This window comes from Cheilinus undulatus, linkage group 7 (genome assembly GCF_018320785.1).
Source record: "Cheilinus undulatus linkage group 7, ASM1832078v1, whole genome shotgun sequence".
In the NCBI taxonomy this organism is placed as follows: Eukaryota; Metazoa; Chordata; class Actinopteri; order Labriformes; family Labridae; genus Cheilinus; species Cheilinus undulatus.
Window position 1 is genome coordinate 49910957 of NC_054871.1, and position 16620 is coordinate 49927576.

At 39.6% G+C, this 16620-nt stretch overlaps 1 protein-coding gene across 2 annotated transcripts in view; it reads left to right on the forward strand.

Moving 5' to 3' along the window:
• The window catches only part of osbpl1a (oxysterol binding protein-like 1A), a 78864-nt gene that overhangs the window by 35258 nt on the left and 26986 nt on the right, over positions 1–16620 (forward strand). For both annotated transcript variants that reach the window (XM_041791518.1, XM_041791519.1), the window contains exon 16: positions 13789–13951. In XM_041791518.1, coding sequence (XP_041647452.1) covers positions 13789–13951 — 163 coding nt within the window. The remainder of the gene's footprint in view (positions 1–13788; positions 13952–16620) is intronic.

The window sequence follows — 16620 nt, forward strand, 5'->3', positions numbered from 1 at the left end:
ACTTAGGCTTTTCAGACTGGCAGGGCTCCGTGCCGGTTCTGGTTCCTGAACCCAATTTTGAACCGGCTGGCGCGTTCAAAGCGAGAAAAAAATTGGTGCAGATGGGTGTTGTTTAATTTTTTTCTGATAGCATTTCATTTTATTTCATTTTATTTATTCATTCCAATACAGTGATTGGAAAGGAGCAGGATAAAGCAAACTGCACCTTTCTTAAAACAAATAACCACTTACATCAGACGAATTGACATTATAATAAACCTGTGTGCATGAGTCCAAATAAAATAAACAAAATTGAAAAATCCATAACTAAAGCTATTCCATCATGACATGCTTTTATATAATTTCCATATTCTCTGCTTATACATCTTCTTAAACTGAAAAATGTTTTTTACAGCCCTTTTCTTCTACTGTCAGTGAATTCCACATTTTCACAACAGCAGAAATACACATCTGTTTTGTATTCGTCCTCGCCATTTGGTGTTTGAAATTAAATTTTCTTCTATGCTTGTCTTCCTGTGAAACTAAAACAAATAACCTCTGCAGATTTGCAGGCAACAGTCCACTTCTTGCTCTGAACAAAACCAATAACGTCCCTAATTCAACCATCTCTTTAAACTTCAACAAACCTGACTTTACAAACAACTCATTTGTGTGTTCCCTGAAATCAACGTTTTTCATACTTCTTATAGCTCTTTTCTGTAACGAAACAATGGATTTGTGCTGCTAATATAGGTGTTTCCCCAAACTTCAATACAATAACTCAAATATGGCATAATAAGCGAACAATACAAAATCCTCATTGATTTATAATCCAATACATATTTTGCTTTTCTTAAAACAGAAATATTTTTTGACACCTTATTTAGAATATAAGCAATATGTGGTTTCCATGTTACATTTTCATCCACTATTAAATCCAAAAAATACATTTCTGACACCTTTTCTATCACAACTCCATTAATAGACAACGAGACGTTTTCATCCTTTTTTCTATTTGTGAACACCATAAACTTAGTTTTACTCCAATTTAGACAATTTATTCATGTCAAACCATTTTTTGAGTTTAACGTCTCATTCTCTATACTCTGTTAACATTTTTAAATCATCTCCTGAAATAAGAAAGCTTGTATCATCTGCGAATAGAGTAAACTCCAAGATCTTTGATACATCACATAAATCATTAATATATAATGAATAGCAGTGCTAAATGGATGCTTTTTAAACTATGTCTGAATCTTTTAAGAGAAAAAAACATGTCTAAAATCTTTTAAAAAGCAAAATACAGCCACGTGCATCAGTTATCAGGGAAATCTTTAATCTGTGTCTGCATGTGTTGCATCTAGACAACCAAGCCAAGCTTGATGGCAGCATCCCAGACAGCTCTGTATCATTCACATATCAGACTGCTTCAGCACACATCAGGGTGCATCCAAAACTTTTCAGATTACTTATCGGTTTCTGAATGCCAAAATGTAAATCACTGTTAATGCACGGTTTAAATGAAGCCAACATTTCTGCTCTTTAAACCACCAATCATTAAGATAATGGAGAGTTGATCATTTTAAAATACAGGGCTGTTAAAGGATGTAAAAGGTTTGTACTGCCTCATTACTGGATATGAAAATGTTGCCACTGATTTTGTCCAATTTGACATCTGTTAGAGCAAGGGTTGGGGTCAGGACCCCATTGGGGGTTGCAAGACAGTGAGGGGGGGGTCTCCAGATGCCTTAAAAAACTAAGAACATATTTGCAGTGCACTGTTGCCACTTGACACCGATTATGCAACTTAAAACCCATTTTTTGTCAATTCTAAACCCTTTCCACCACTTTTTTTCTGCCTGTTTTTGCCACTTCTAAATCAAATCATGACACTCTCCACCTATTGTTGGCTCTGTTGTCTCATTATTGCCACTATTAACCCCTTTTACCAATTTTTTAAGCCACATTTCACAATTTGGTATGCCTATTTTAGCCAGGTCCTGACTATTTCTGCCTCAGCTAACCCTTTTTTTGTCCTTTTATATCAATTTTCATCCCCTTCACCAAATTTCCACATGTTTTTGCCACTTTCTCCCTATTTCTACCTCTTTTGAATCCTCTTTTACCACTTAATATGCCCATTTTTGCAGCTTTAACCCATTTTGGTTTTTGCCATTTTTTGGTAATTTTTTGCCACTTTATCTCATTTTTGTCACTTCTTACCCATTTTTGCTACTTTTAAAATCCAATTTCACCACATTTCCCACCATTTTTGCCATTATTAACCCATTTTAGCTATTTTTAATGTATTTTCATTCTTTTTTTTACAAAAGGATTTACATTTTTAAGAGGGCCTCTTACTACACAAATGAATTAAAACTTGTTTCTTTGATAAGAGTGGTTATTATTCAGGTTAAATATAAAATACCAAAGCTTAACTTTACATTGGACCATGATTTTGTTGGCCCCAGAAAGCTCTCATGTTTTCCCCCTTTATGGACAGCCTTGTCTGCACTTGACGATTCTTGAATGCGCATGGCTGTGTTCAGTCACCTTTAGGTACAGTGGTATTGGTGGTGGTGTGGGGGGGGGGGGGGGGGTGTTGCCGGGGTCTGGCCCCTGGCCCCTTTATTTTGGGGGTCGCGGGCTGAAAAGGTTGAAAACCCCTGTGTTAGAGATAGTCTGCAACTTTTGATTTGTTTTTTTGATAATTACAAAATTGCCCAATATTGAGTGTTTTGGACTTCAGTTTTTTTCCTTGGTATCATCATTTAGCTGAAAAATAGAGGTAGGATATTTTGGTCCACATCACCCAGTCCTACCACATAGCTGGTTTATTTAAAACTGCACATAAATCCTGAATTATTCTGATCTAAAGATACGAACGTGTCCTTTAAATCAGTGATGAGAGCGTGGCTTTCTCCTCTTACTCATGCTCAGACAGAGGCATTTATTTTCTGCTTGATTTTTAGCAGTCAAGTGCCACTGGTTTGCCCTCAGGCTGCCAAAAACCATTCAAGTGTTCTCAGTTTAACAGCGGTCCAGTGCCTCCAGGGTTCCCACAGGTGTCAGTCCTCCATCGCTCACCTGTGCATCCTTTTGAGCCGAGTGTGCAGGGGCAGAGCGCTCGATAAAAAGGCTCACAGGATTTCTGAGCTCTCTCTAAACCGTCTCCCTGTGTGAATATCTCAGACATGTGTGTTTTAGTGTTGAAGTGTCCGTCTGTGCAGAAAGGATCCTGATCCAGCACTTATGGAGAAAGTCAAGCAGCTGGAAACTCTTCTTTAGAGTTCAGTGACTGGAGCAGGCAGGTAAACTGAAGTCTGTCATTAAACGGCACTTTACCTGTCCGTTCTGATCCAGGGAACCATAGTGGAAGAAAAATACCACTTCAGATCATTTATTTTGCAGCTTCAGGAGCTCATTCAAAGGGCAAAGTTCATGACAAATCTGTAGAATTTTCTATAAGCAGAGAGAGAGTTAATGACCTGAAATATTTTCAGGGTTAAGAGAGCTGGAGACTGAAAATGTGTGCAGAGTTAAGGTAATTCTCTGAGAAGCTAAAAATAGAGCTCTTCCATATTCCAAACTATTAAAGGAAAGATTTAATGAGTCATAATATCTGCAATTTGTCTGCAGTATGAGAAAAAAATACCGTAATAGCTTAAGCATCCATTTATATGTGAAGGCTAGAAGCCAGCGGTTATTTTTAGCTGATAAATGTGAAGATGTGAGCCTGCTAGGCTCAAAAAGAGTTCATTTGAGTCATCCTTAGTGAACAAAAATATATCAGGTTGTGTGTTTAAAGCAACAAAGTGATTTTTTATCACCTTAAAATAGTGGTTCCAAAGTTGATGAGCCCACTGTATGGTGACTTTAAACAGGAAGAATGGCGTCTAATCGTGTACATGGGTGCGCTCATTTCTATCTTTGTTGTCTAAGGCCCCGTCCACACAGAGATGATACGCAAAAGTCCTTTGTCGTGTCAGCATTTCATCCACACGGAAACGGCGTTTGGGTGACTGTAAACGATACTTTTTGAAAACGGGTCCCAGAGTGCACAAATCCATAAATGACTACCGTTTGACTACCATGTGGAGGGCTATCCTCATCTTCCTTGAAACGATTACGTCACACATAGCATAGCTCTCTTAAGACGCCTGTGTGGGTCCGGCCAACACAACAATGGCTGATTACAGGGTTGTGTTTGTGATGCAGAAGCTACTGAGCTTGTTATGGCTTTTACAGCTAAATCTGATGCTCCTTTACCACCACCGCAAAATGCACAAACCATGTGTTCTTAAATCCAGCGCGGAGAACAACCAGAAGGGCAACTAGAAGAAAGTTTGTGTCAGTTGTCTGTGATCTTCTTATTTCGTTTGGCGCATTTCCGTGGCAGTAATACAGCGCCACGTACAGGCTTGGCATATGCACTACGGCGTTTTCAGTCGTTTTCAGTGGTTCCGTGCTTACGCGGATATTTCCTAAAACAATCTCGTCTTTACAGAAAACTTTTTCAAAACGAAACGGCAATATATATAGCTTTCATCTCCATGTGGTAAGGGCCTAAGGCCGGCCACACACTACAGGATTTTAAGCCTGATTTTAGCAGAGATTTGCCTCCCGTGACGATCGTGGGGGCGTATACCGACTGGAGGCTCGTCGCAAATGATTATTTGTCTGAGTAGTCCGCATGTGTGTGGTGTCAACACGATTCATTTACTGCTCCAAATCACGTCGTAGCCTCCCAAACCCTGAATCGTAAATATCAAACATGTTTGATATTTACGATTCTAGGTCGTAGTGCCGCTGATGGAATACCCACAACAACCAATGAGAGCGAGCAGACCGGGTAGCATCGCCAAACGAATCATACGTACTTTCACCACTCACAACCATAAACACAACTGTACCTTAATTCCAGCCAGGGTTTCATCCTGAGTCTTTCCCTTGTTTATGATTGTTGCTGCACCTGTAACACACGCCAGGACACGCTGTTGTGAAGAGACAGCAAGATGGAAGGCTTTTTTTTTTTTTGCCTTCGTTATGACAGGACAGCTGGAGAGAGAGTAGGAATGCACAACGCATCCGCTAGGATGGAGATTTAAACCTGTACCAGTACTCCGAGGACTGTAGCCTCTGTGTATGGACGCCTGCTGCACCCACTGAGCTAAACCTGCACCCAGGGTCTAAGACTTTTTGACTAAAGTTTGGATGCACATCTCCGTGCAGTCTGAAAACAGTGTTAATTTTGTCGACTAAAGCTACATCTCAAAGTGTTTGTCAGCCCTTTTTTCCCATGACAAAAACTGGACTAAGACTAACAAAAAGAGATCTGTGATGACTAAAACTGACAAAAAATAGTTTTCATCAAGATGACTAAAACTAGACTAAAGTGTAATGTAGTTTTTGTCAGACATTCTAAATCCATGAAATTTCTCCACTGTGGGTAAATCTGTCAAAAAAAACAATGCATCTGTGTTTATTCTGTCTCTCAGTTGTATAAAGCAGGGACCCAGGTTTGGCAGAGTGCAGAGAACACACTACCTTAATTTGGTACCACATTTAGGCAAGAGAATAAATGCTTGGACTAAAAGTAAAGATTAAAATGTGAGGACTTTTTATGGACTAAAGCTAGACTAAAATGTTTTTGAGTTTTTGTCGACTAAAACTAGACAAAAACTAAAAAAGGCTAGAAATTAGGACTGAACGATTTGGGAAAGTAATCTAATTGCAATTTTTTTTACCCAATATTACGATTCAATATGTGATTATTTCTTAAGTTCCTCATCTTTATTTTCCAACAAAAATAAGCAGTAATTCATTCTATGCTATAGACAACACAATATTAGATTAAACTAGGGCTGAACAATTTTGAAAAAATACCTAATTGTGATGATTTTGACTCATTTTGCGAATTTAATATGAGCTGCTATATGAGGGGGATTGAAAAATTTCTTATAATTTAATATTTAATGAGGAAAAACATAAAAAAATGAAGAAAAAAGGATATTTTTTGTACACTATTCTCAAAATATGGCACTAGAATGATTGCAGGATATGTAATGCATAACGTCTCTACTGCAAAAAGTTTTCAACTGGTTTTTTGACACAAATTTCAGGTAAAAGAAATATTGCACCTTCTGCGATTTGAAAGTTGTAGCAGGCCATATTGGGATTTAATCTAATTTATGATCAATTGCCCAGCCCTAGTAGAAATGACTAAAACTAAAATGCATTTCGTTAAAAAAAAACTAAAACTAAGACAAAAATTTTAAAAAGCTGCCAAAATTAACACTGTCTAGAAATCTTAAAACTCTCTTTTTTCAAAATTACTGTCCACTGTGGATCTATACTACCTGGGGTTTGTCTGATATTTTATGAATCACCACCCAGTGTCAGTATTTGTTGATGTGCATTTTCAGAGCTGTAATGTGCTGTAATTAAGCTGCATTTCTGAAAGAAAACATGGAGGTGCAATAAATAATGCACAGTGTTGCCCTACAAAAGAGCTAATGTAGTGCACATTGCTTTTACATTTCCTTCATGTATACAACACAGACTATTGGTCAGAGTTTTGTTTTATTCTTATTATTTGTAGCACGCTATCCATGATTGATTAACTAGTGAACAGGCTCCCTCACACTCTTCAGTCACACACTGAGATCGAGTCTGTCACCTCTGTGTGTCTGCAGCTGATCAGACAGAGAGGAAGAGAGGAGATGAGAACTGTAGCATCCCTGCTGCTGATATATGAAGAAGTCAGGTGTTAAATATCAACCTCTTCTGTTGTTGCCGTTGATGTTTTTCACACCAGTGGTTCTCAAATGGTGTGGCAAGTCTAGGTGTGCTGTGAGAATTAAACTATCTTATGTTATCACTCTAACTATATAACAGATTGAGCTTATAGTGTTAGTCCAAGCAGGCCACAGTGTCAAATGCAGCCATTTCATTGAGATCAGCCGACTCATGCTAAGCTTCCTATTGGCTGAATGTACTCAAGTCATGTTGGCTGCCTACTCTTTACTACTCCTTCTGCAAGCTGCTTTTGCAACCCTCCTCCACCCCAGCTCCTCCGTTATGCTACATCTGACTTAATGCCACTCTGTTGTCACTCATGCCTGTTCTACTCTGGGTTTCCGGCTGCTTCCTTTCCTGCCTCAGGCTTTCCTATAGGCACAGGAAGTAGGGCAGGAGCATGTGCTGTTCCTGCTTGATGCTTTCAATAAAGGCTCGTGGAATGGCAGAGGGATCCAAGAACAGCGATACCATCAAATATACTGTAAATAACACCAATAAATACATAATAAGAGCTGCTACCAAAATGAAACTGTTCTAACTGGGAACTATGTATGTTTCTTGACTAAGTGGTCCTAACTGAACTGTAGATACTGTAACATGTATTAAAGAGGTTATTTTTATAGAAATGGATATGGTGTGCCTTGAGATTTTGGCCTGATCTGTCGTGTGCCTTTAGCAAGAGAAGGTTAAAAACTATTGTTCGATGCTATTTTAGTTTAGCAAACAATAACTCTCTTCACGGATCAGCTGCAGCAGCCTCATCATATATGACATGTTTTTAAACATATATTGAGCTATGCATGAAATGTACAGGGCTGCACTGCGGTAAAGGGGTTAGTGCTGTTGAGTTCGCATGTTCTCCCGTGCATGCATGGGTTCTCTCCAGGTACTCCAGCTTCCTCCCATCATCAAAGACGTGCTCGTTAGGTTAACTGGTGATTCTAAAATTGGCCGTAGGTGTGAATGTGAGCGTGCCTGGTTGTCTCTCTCTATATGTCAGCCCAGCGATTGACTGGCGAACACTCCAGGGTGTACCCCGCCTCTCACCTAGTGACAGCTGTGTTAGGCTCCAGCCCCAAAACAAACTGCAGTGATTGTAGATTTGCACACGATTATTACAAATATCCAGAGGTCTCCCTGTAATACTGATCCCTTATGAATAGGCCTCCAGTCTGTTATTGTCATGTCTGCAGAGATCTTAGCAATCGATCAGCTGACTGCAGGCTGAGATCAACCGCAGACTTGGTGTGATGGGATCACACTTGGCATTCACTGAGGGTGAATCAGTACAGTGCCAGGTGTGTGGGGCTGATCAGCACTGAGTGAGACCAGGTGTGGAAAGCTTATATATGCTCTTGGGTTGCAGCTCTCAGTGCAGACTCATCTCACCTTCAGAGGTATTGAGAGCATCTCCTTTGGCTTTCCTTGTGTGTTTCTAAGCAAAGTTTCCCAAACACTGCTGACTCCTGTCACAGAGCTTTTGTTCATTGAAACTACTTGTAACCCCAGAGTTTTAGTTTGTTGATGCTGGAGACATAACCAGCTTTTCTTTGTCTCTCTCTTGAACTCCAGTCTGGGAATCTTTCAGTTTCTCCTGAAGACATTTGTCTCACTCTCCCTGGAAGTTTGTTTCTTTTCAGCTGCACGGCAGCATTGGTTCAGTTTCCCTTTTCAACTGTTAATTAGAATAAGAGTTTATTGGTTTGGCTTGTTATCATTTTGCTTTGGTATTCTCCCTTTTCCTGTATATCGCTTGCGATTTAGTGGTTATCCTTCCAGGAGAACTTTTTGAAACCCGCTGTCTGCATTTGTGTCCCACTGCCCCTCTCTTGTGACACTTGGGGGGGGTGTATGGGGCATTGGGTTCGCAAGTCCTGGTATCTGAGCATGCAGACAATAGTCTCTCAGTCTTTGGTCTTCCTGGTTTTACTATAGTAGTGTTGCAGTATTCAACACCTATTAAAAATGCTCTAGAGACCAGTCTCAAGACCACATTTTGAATGTTTCGGTCTTGTCTCGGTCTCATACTGTCCAGACTCTGGATTTTCCATCATGACCGGTCGAGACCAGCCCTGATCTGCTATTCTTCGACTTCATTAATTGATAATAACGAGAAGCACTTTCTAAAACAACAAATAGCTACACCTGCAAAAATTCAGACATCAGTCCATCTTAATTCTAGTCAGAAATACCTCTGAACACTTTAGGCCGCATTCACCTGACAAATAGATACACATCTCATTTTCAGATATTTAAAATAATTCTGGACTTGTCAGTGGCTTTTAGAAACATAAAAACATAAAGTATTTATTTTTTATGAGAAGTTCGTTAACAGATTTGTAAGATGTGAGATTTTTTGCATGTTGTGCTTTGAAAGAGTTGCCGACACATTGTTTTTAAAGAGAGAATGCTCCTTTACTGTTCAACCTTGTCTTGTTTTTTTAAATTGATTTTTATGGTCTTGGTCTTGTCTCGGTCTCTGCTTGTTCTCGGTACTCTGGTCTCAGGCAAGTCTTGGTCTCAGAGATTGTGGTCGTGAGTGCAACACTACTCTACTATTGTAAGACTTGGGCACACTGATGGCCAGGGGCGCCAGCTGGACTTCTCTTTGGCAAATTTTTGGCTAACATTGCTAGACCGTGCATCTAAAGCTGACATCTTGACCCAAGCCACTGATTTCCTGCATGCCTAGCTGCAAAGTTTGTGGGCGTGTGGAGAGGGACCTGGATGCATCGGAGGGCCTCCATTTCGCACCTGAAGTCGGACAAGCGCCGTCATATCTCGTCTTTTAATACCGGAAGTCACTTGAACTGAATGTCTTCTTTGTTGTTTTTTCCGTGTGTTGCCGCCATGTTAATAGAGGCAAGTTCATTACATAAGGAAATATAAGTAGATGAAAATATGTGACTTTTCAGACTAACAAGCACAGAGATTACATCACATTAATTTTACTAAATCAATTTATAATCCACATTCAAGTATCACTTTGCATAGACATAATACACAACGGGGGTTTGGCTGGCAGGATGCTGACATCGCCACCATGTTGCCAGAGGCAAGTCCACTACGTCATTCAATACAATAGACAAGGACTGTGCAGGTTTTCAGAATAAAAGCTCAAACGGATTTAAATGAATCATTTAATAAATGATCCATATAAAAATGATAACTGATAGTGAAATATAATTACATATAAAAAAGTCGTAAATAGTTTTTTCGTGCAGACGGTCCACTTTTGCGGCAGTGGTCCGGCACAATAAACGCTGAACTGGAAGTACTTCGTATATGAGTGAAAAAGGCCTTGTTGTGCAAGTTAAAGGAATAAAAAGGTCAAACGATCAGATTAATATATAAGTATGCATATATAGATTCAAAATAAAACTATCTATACATAAAAGAAACTGTATTTTGTATAAAATTAACCAATTTTATTTTAATCATGGAGTACATCTTTTCATTTAACTGAGAATATACAAGAAAGCGGATTCTGCTTTAATGTTTCACTGTCAGTTATTTTTTTAATGTAGATCATTTGTTATAAATGATTCATTAAAAACCATGTAATCTCGTCGTTTGAGCTTTTTGTTCCGAAAACTTGCACAATCCTTGTCTGCTGTATTGAATGACATAGTGGACTTGCCTCTGGCAACATGGCGGCGACGCTGACGTCCAGCCAGCTAGTCTCCCGTCACATTCAATGTCTGTGCTCAGTGATACGTGAATATGGATCATAAATTGATTCATTAAAAATTAATGTAATGTTATCGCTGTGCTTGTTAACCCAAAAACTTGCAAATTTTCATCTACTTGTATTTCCTTACTTGGCGGACTTGCCTCTATTAACATGGCGGCGACACATGGAGAAAACAACGAAGAAGAAGTTCAGTTCAAGTGACTTCCAGTATTAGAAGACGAGATATGGCAGCGATTTTCCGACTTCCGGTGTGAAGTGGATGTCGATGCATCCAGGTACTCTTGGGGATGTCAGCACCTGCACAAGTCGTACATTCTTGGTGTTTAAAGGGATACTTCAACATCTTGGTAAATTCGCCCATTGCCATAATTCCTATAGTCTTAGTAATAGGTCTGTTTCCTTTAGTTGTCGGTGCAAGCTGTTTCTAGATCTGAACAGAGATGTTTTAAAGCTAAATGCAATGCGGGAACTACCAAGTAACTACGGCACTGCCACAGGCGCGCGCTGTGTCACTCCGCCAAGTGGTTTACTCAGAAAGTAGTTCCTAGTATTTGCTTCATGTGGCATAATGTTACATAATTATTAGGGCTGTCAAAGTTAACCCGTTAATATCGCATTAACTCAAATTACTTTTAACGCCTCTAATTTTTTGTCGCACGATTAACGCATGCGCGTTCTGTATGACCCTCGACCCATCCCGTAGTTTGCCAGACCAGGAAGTTGCACCATCGTGATTCGGTACAAGCGAGCAGAAATGGATAAAGGACAGAGACTTTTGAATGACAGGTTCAGCTTTCAGATCATGTCAGATAAGACTGAAGTTATTTTCTCCTACTGTCGACATGAACAGAGTTACAGGAAGTTCGTAGGCTTATATAGCCCGCACCACTCGCTGGCCATGCACACCGCTAATGCAGAGAGCCACCCCCCTCGCCATGCTGGATTTGTTTACAATGGAGACACTCAGACAACACTGCAGGGATGGACTCGCTATCCTGCATACCGGGCATTTCCCAGTGTGCCGACGCACTTTTGGGCCAGTATGATTTATTCATTTATTTAGGCTATTATATCTGCCATGAACCAGCACCACAGTTGTGCTACTGACTGTTGACTGGTCTGATCACGTCTCCTAAAGGTCCACTCTCATCCCCACGCAGCTCCTGCTTGAAAGTGAAAGTATTTGGAAAAAACGAAACTTACTAAAACGATCGACTGGAATAAACGCCAAATTTAAATAACAGTCAATCAAGATGCTGCAAAACTGTCAAAGACTCTGCAGTCCCTGTAGGAGATTGTCTGATGCTGGTGAATGTACAGCTGCATCATGAGGAGGAGGAGGAGACAGAGCAGCAGAGGCTGGTGTGTGACAGGAGAGCAGAGGTTAGTGAATGAGCTCTGTAGAGTATCAGAATATAAGCTGAAAGCATCTGTAGACTGTGGGTCTCCTTTATTTAGGAGGAAAAAATGGTTTTAGATTAAATCTGTAGCTCTTCTATGATCTGAAGAATGAAGAGATGGTTAAGTCCTCTTAGTACACCTTAAAAGTTCTCCACTGAGACTTCTTTTACTTTGTGTGTTCATGAGTTTTGAAAAGAGGCTTCACATGTGTGTTTATTGACATCATTCCAGTAAATCTACTGGACTGATGACAGTCATTTCTTACTGTCAGCATTTATTTTACATTTGGACTGCATTTCTTAGTTTGAAAGTAAAAATATGATAAATAATAGCAGACATTTTTTAAGTAATTACTTGCTTTTTCTCTTGAGCAGGGCAGATGTGTCCACCTTACTCACATCAGGACAGTGAAACACCATTAGATGTGTCTGTGCCTTACTGCTGAGCTCTCAGCAGAGACTTGACTTCTTTATGTCCATGTGTGATGATCAGATCTGTTGTTTGGTGTTCAGCTGCTGAGAACAGAGGAGTTAACTTCTAGAAGTCTAAAGTTTGACTCTACATTGTGGTATTATTCAGTAATGTTACATTAAGGTCAGTATCTCCATCTGTTGTGGCTTGAGTTTACCATGTTATGCTCTCAGCAGATTTTTGCAGCGTTCAGTATCTTTGAGCTCAGACTAGAGAATTTTCTGGACTTTATCTGTTGTTGTTTTGGGTTGTTGACATGAACAAACATTTGAATAAAGAAAGCATTTTTGTCCACTTGTGTTAATAAGGGTATTTAAATCTTGAGAAATAGTACTGTAAGGTACATTTAGAACAGACCAAAAAGTGCAATTAATTTGCGATTAATCGCGAGTTAACTATGGAATTTGTGAGATTAATCGCGATTAAAAAATTTAATCTATTGACAGCCCTTATAATTATACAATATTATTTCATAGCGTGGTGAATGTACAGGTCACAACTTGTCCATGAGAGCATTTTGAAGTTGTTGGATTGTGTATTTGTTGAGTTTGATAAGGGAAAGCCAAAAATACCATCCGTCTCCATTGAGTTGGCACGGCAGCTCCAAACTCGGCAGCGCCAATCTAAAAATAGCTTGCACGGACAACTAAAGGTAACAAAACTATTACTAAGACTATAGGGATTATGGCAATGAGCAAATTTGCCAAAATGTTAAAGTATCCCTTTAAAGGGGGCAGACTGCAGGTGCAAATCATGGTGCTTTTAGCAGGTTCAATTGTGCATGCAGCAAATGCAGCATGCCCTGCTTAAAACTAAAACTTCAAATTGAATAGAAGCTAGATTTGGTTAAAAATAAGTGTGATGCCATTATGTTTAAAGATTATTCTGCTCCTCCAGCTGCCTTCTAGATTCCTGGCTCTGACTTTCTAGATGACTCCATGAAGAGAAACCCTTCTTCTGGTTGTTTTCTGCCTCTTCTGTTATGACTTGAAAGGAAGCAGGAGTGTTTTTCATCAGAAGGGTGTTGCTGAAAAAGAGGCACATCTTCATTCATCAGCAGCCTTTTTTCTGTATTTTTGGAGGAACTTTATATCTGAGTCCATCAGCTGTTATTTGATCCATGTCCTCCCCTGGAGTCATGTTCTCCTGCAGGTCATTTGAGACGGCGGGGATGTGGAGGCAGCTGTCGTCCATCACAGATAGACACGGACTGTCCCCCATCTCCCTGAGTGTCTCTGTCTCTGTTTATGGGATGACGGTGTGAAGAGGTTGGCTTGGTCAGTGACTGATCTGATAAAAACAGTCTGTGACAGCAGACAAACACAAACTTTGTACCATGAATCCCTTCAAAGTGGAGGGTCTCACTCCTGTTGGTCTGCGTGTTTCTCTGAGTATAATTACTGTCTTCTCTTTGTGTATTTGTGTGCGTTTGTGTGTCTCAGGTGCGCAGTGTGAAATTGGAGCAGGAGGTGGAGAAGAATAAGATCCTCTCTGAAGCACTGCAGACTCTCGCCACCGAGCACCACGAGCTCGAGCAATCCGTCGTCAAAGGATCGTCTCCTCGGAGCGCGCTCAGTGAGGATGAGTTCCACGACGCTGTTTCAGGTGAGTTGACGAGTTATCGACCACGTCGAGGAGCTGCTGCAGGTGACTCAGTGATCTGTTCACACGCTGATCTGTCATTTACTCGCCATCAGGACGCTGGAAAACGCTTTGACCTCGCTGAATGTCTTTGCTTCGTTTGCCGCTCATCACTGTGACGTAAGAAACCGACGTCTGGTTGGGTTAAAATAACTCTAAAGCTAAATTTTTACATTAATGAGTGTTTGTGGAGTGAAATCCTGCACGCTGGAGTCACTTTTAAACCAAATTTACCCTTTTTTTTTCACTGAAATTTCCACTTAATATTTTTTAAACTTCACCAAGAATAATAAAACTCGTCATGTATAGCTGCAGATGTTATGAAAGCGCATTTAATAAGCTCTGTGGATGAAGGAAAGTTATGAAATGTAGAAATATGACTCTTTAGACACACAATGTTTGGTTTTGAAGAGCATGGCCTTGAATATAAAGCTTTTATGATGTGGATTTCTTACATTCTTTCTTATATTTTAACCACAAAACACAGCCAGCTGAATTCTTGTTATATAAAAGCAAAGTAAAAATCAAATATATATAAACTTGACTTGCTAAAATTGTCAAAAAATTCTTGGATGCTTGAATGCCAGTGCATTAAATGTCTTGTTCCTGTTGGACTTTCAGGGGAGATTTGTTCAGAAAGACAGAGAAGGGTTGTGTCTGTCAAAGAAAGATGTCAAAGTTAAACTGTGCTGACATTTTGTCTCCTGTGAGCGTCAGCTTTCTGTGGCAGCTTTATTAGAGAGCAGCATGTTCCCGGGCTGCTGAGGAGGTACAGCTCCACCAACGCTGGTTGGATTTTAACACAGAGATCTCTCTGACAGACCGCACTGGCAGCACATACAGCTCTGGCCACTTTGACATTTAAGCGGTTGTCATCTGCTAAATGACATATCTAAAGCAGCGTTACTTAACCAAGCTCAACCAAAGAGCCAAATTGTAGAAAAATACCTTTGCAAGAGCCACAATCTAAGTAGTGAAAAGTGGCATAAATGGGTTGAATTGGCAGTAAAATAAGTTAAAGGGGGCAAAATGGTCAAAAGGCAGCAAAAACAGGTCAAAAGGGACAAAATCAGCATAAAAAGCCAAATACTGGGTAAAAAGTGATGAAAATGCGGGAGAAAAAGTGGCAAAAATAGGGCAGAAAGTGGCAAAATGTGGATGAGAAGTGACAAAAAAACACTACAGCTGGCAAAAATGGTCAAAAAGTGGTAAAAAAGAAAGACAAAAAATGAGTGAAAAGTGACTAAAATGGGCAACAGGCAGCAAAAAGTGGCAAACATTTGGGGAAAAAGGTGGCATTTCATGGCAAAAGGCAGGTTAAATGGGTGAAAAGTGGCAATAAAAGGCAAATAGTGAAAAGCTGGATAAAAGAGTGGGCAAAAGGTTGCAAAAAGAAGTGACAAAAGTTTGCTTAAAACAGTAAAAACTGATTAAAAATGGCAAAAAAAGCAAATAAAGGGCAATGGAAATAAACAGACAAATTTAAAAGTTAAAGCCAACTGTATAAGCGTGGGTGACAAACTGATTTATGTGACTTGCGATGGATAATTTCTGAGCTCAAAGTTTCTCTTTATTTAAGGTTTTCTGGGCAAATAATGTTTCAAATGAAGACATAAAAGAGCCACATGTGGCTCAAGAGCCACGTGTTATGTTTCACTCATCTAAAGCCTCATCTGATTTTAAATATCTTGCTGCATTTTAAACATTGTTTATTTTGTGAACCAAAAATATGACACAAGTCTTCATTAGTTCCTCTTGTCCGTGAGGTAGATGAGATGATAAGCTAAAATGCTGATCAATCTGTGCCTGTCAGCAATCCTGTCTCTGAGCTCTGCAGTTCTTCTAGACCAGTGTTACTCAACCCTGCTCAACCAAAGAGCCAAACTGTTGAAAAATACCTTTGCAAGGTAGCTAGCTACAAGCTCAGTGGTGAAAAGTGGCAAAAATGGCTTAAGTGGCATTAAAAATAAATCAAAGGTGGCAAAAATGGTTAAAAAGCAGCAGAAGTGTGTAAAAAGGGGTGAAAATGGGGAGAAAAGTGGAAGAAGGGTAGAAAAAAATAGCATAAATGGGTGGGAAGTGACAAAAAGGAGTTACACATGAAAAAAAATGAGTGGAAATTGACTAAAATGTGAAAAAAGCAGTCAAGAGTGGCAATGGGCAACAAGTAGGAAACAAATGGTATTTAATGGCAAGAGGTACCTTAAATGGGCAAAAATTGTGAAAAGGGCAAAAATGGGATAAAAGGGAGAAACAGAAGTGGCAGAAATGGGCAGCAAAAAAGAGGAAAAAAGTGGCATTTTATAGCAAAAAATGGGTGAAAAGTGGTGAAAAAGGGCCAAAATGGAAAAAAAGGCAAAAAGAAGTGGCAAAAATGGGCAAAAAGCTAGGAAACAAGTGGTATTTGATGGCAAAAATGGGTGAAAGTGGTGAAAATGGCAAAATGGCAAAAAGAAGTGGCAAAAATTGGCAGCAAAAAAGAAGGAAAAAGTGGCATTTTATAGCAAAAAATGGATGACAAGTGGTGAAAAAGGGCCAAAGTGTAAAAAAATGGCAAAAAAAGTGGCAAAAATGGGCAAAAAAATGAAAAAAAGAGGTATTTAATGACAAAGTGTTGTTTAAATGGGCGGCAA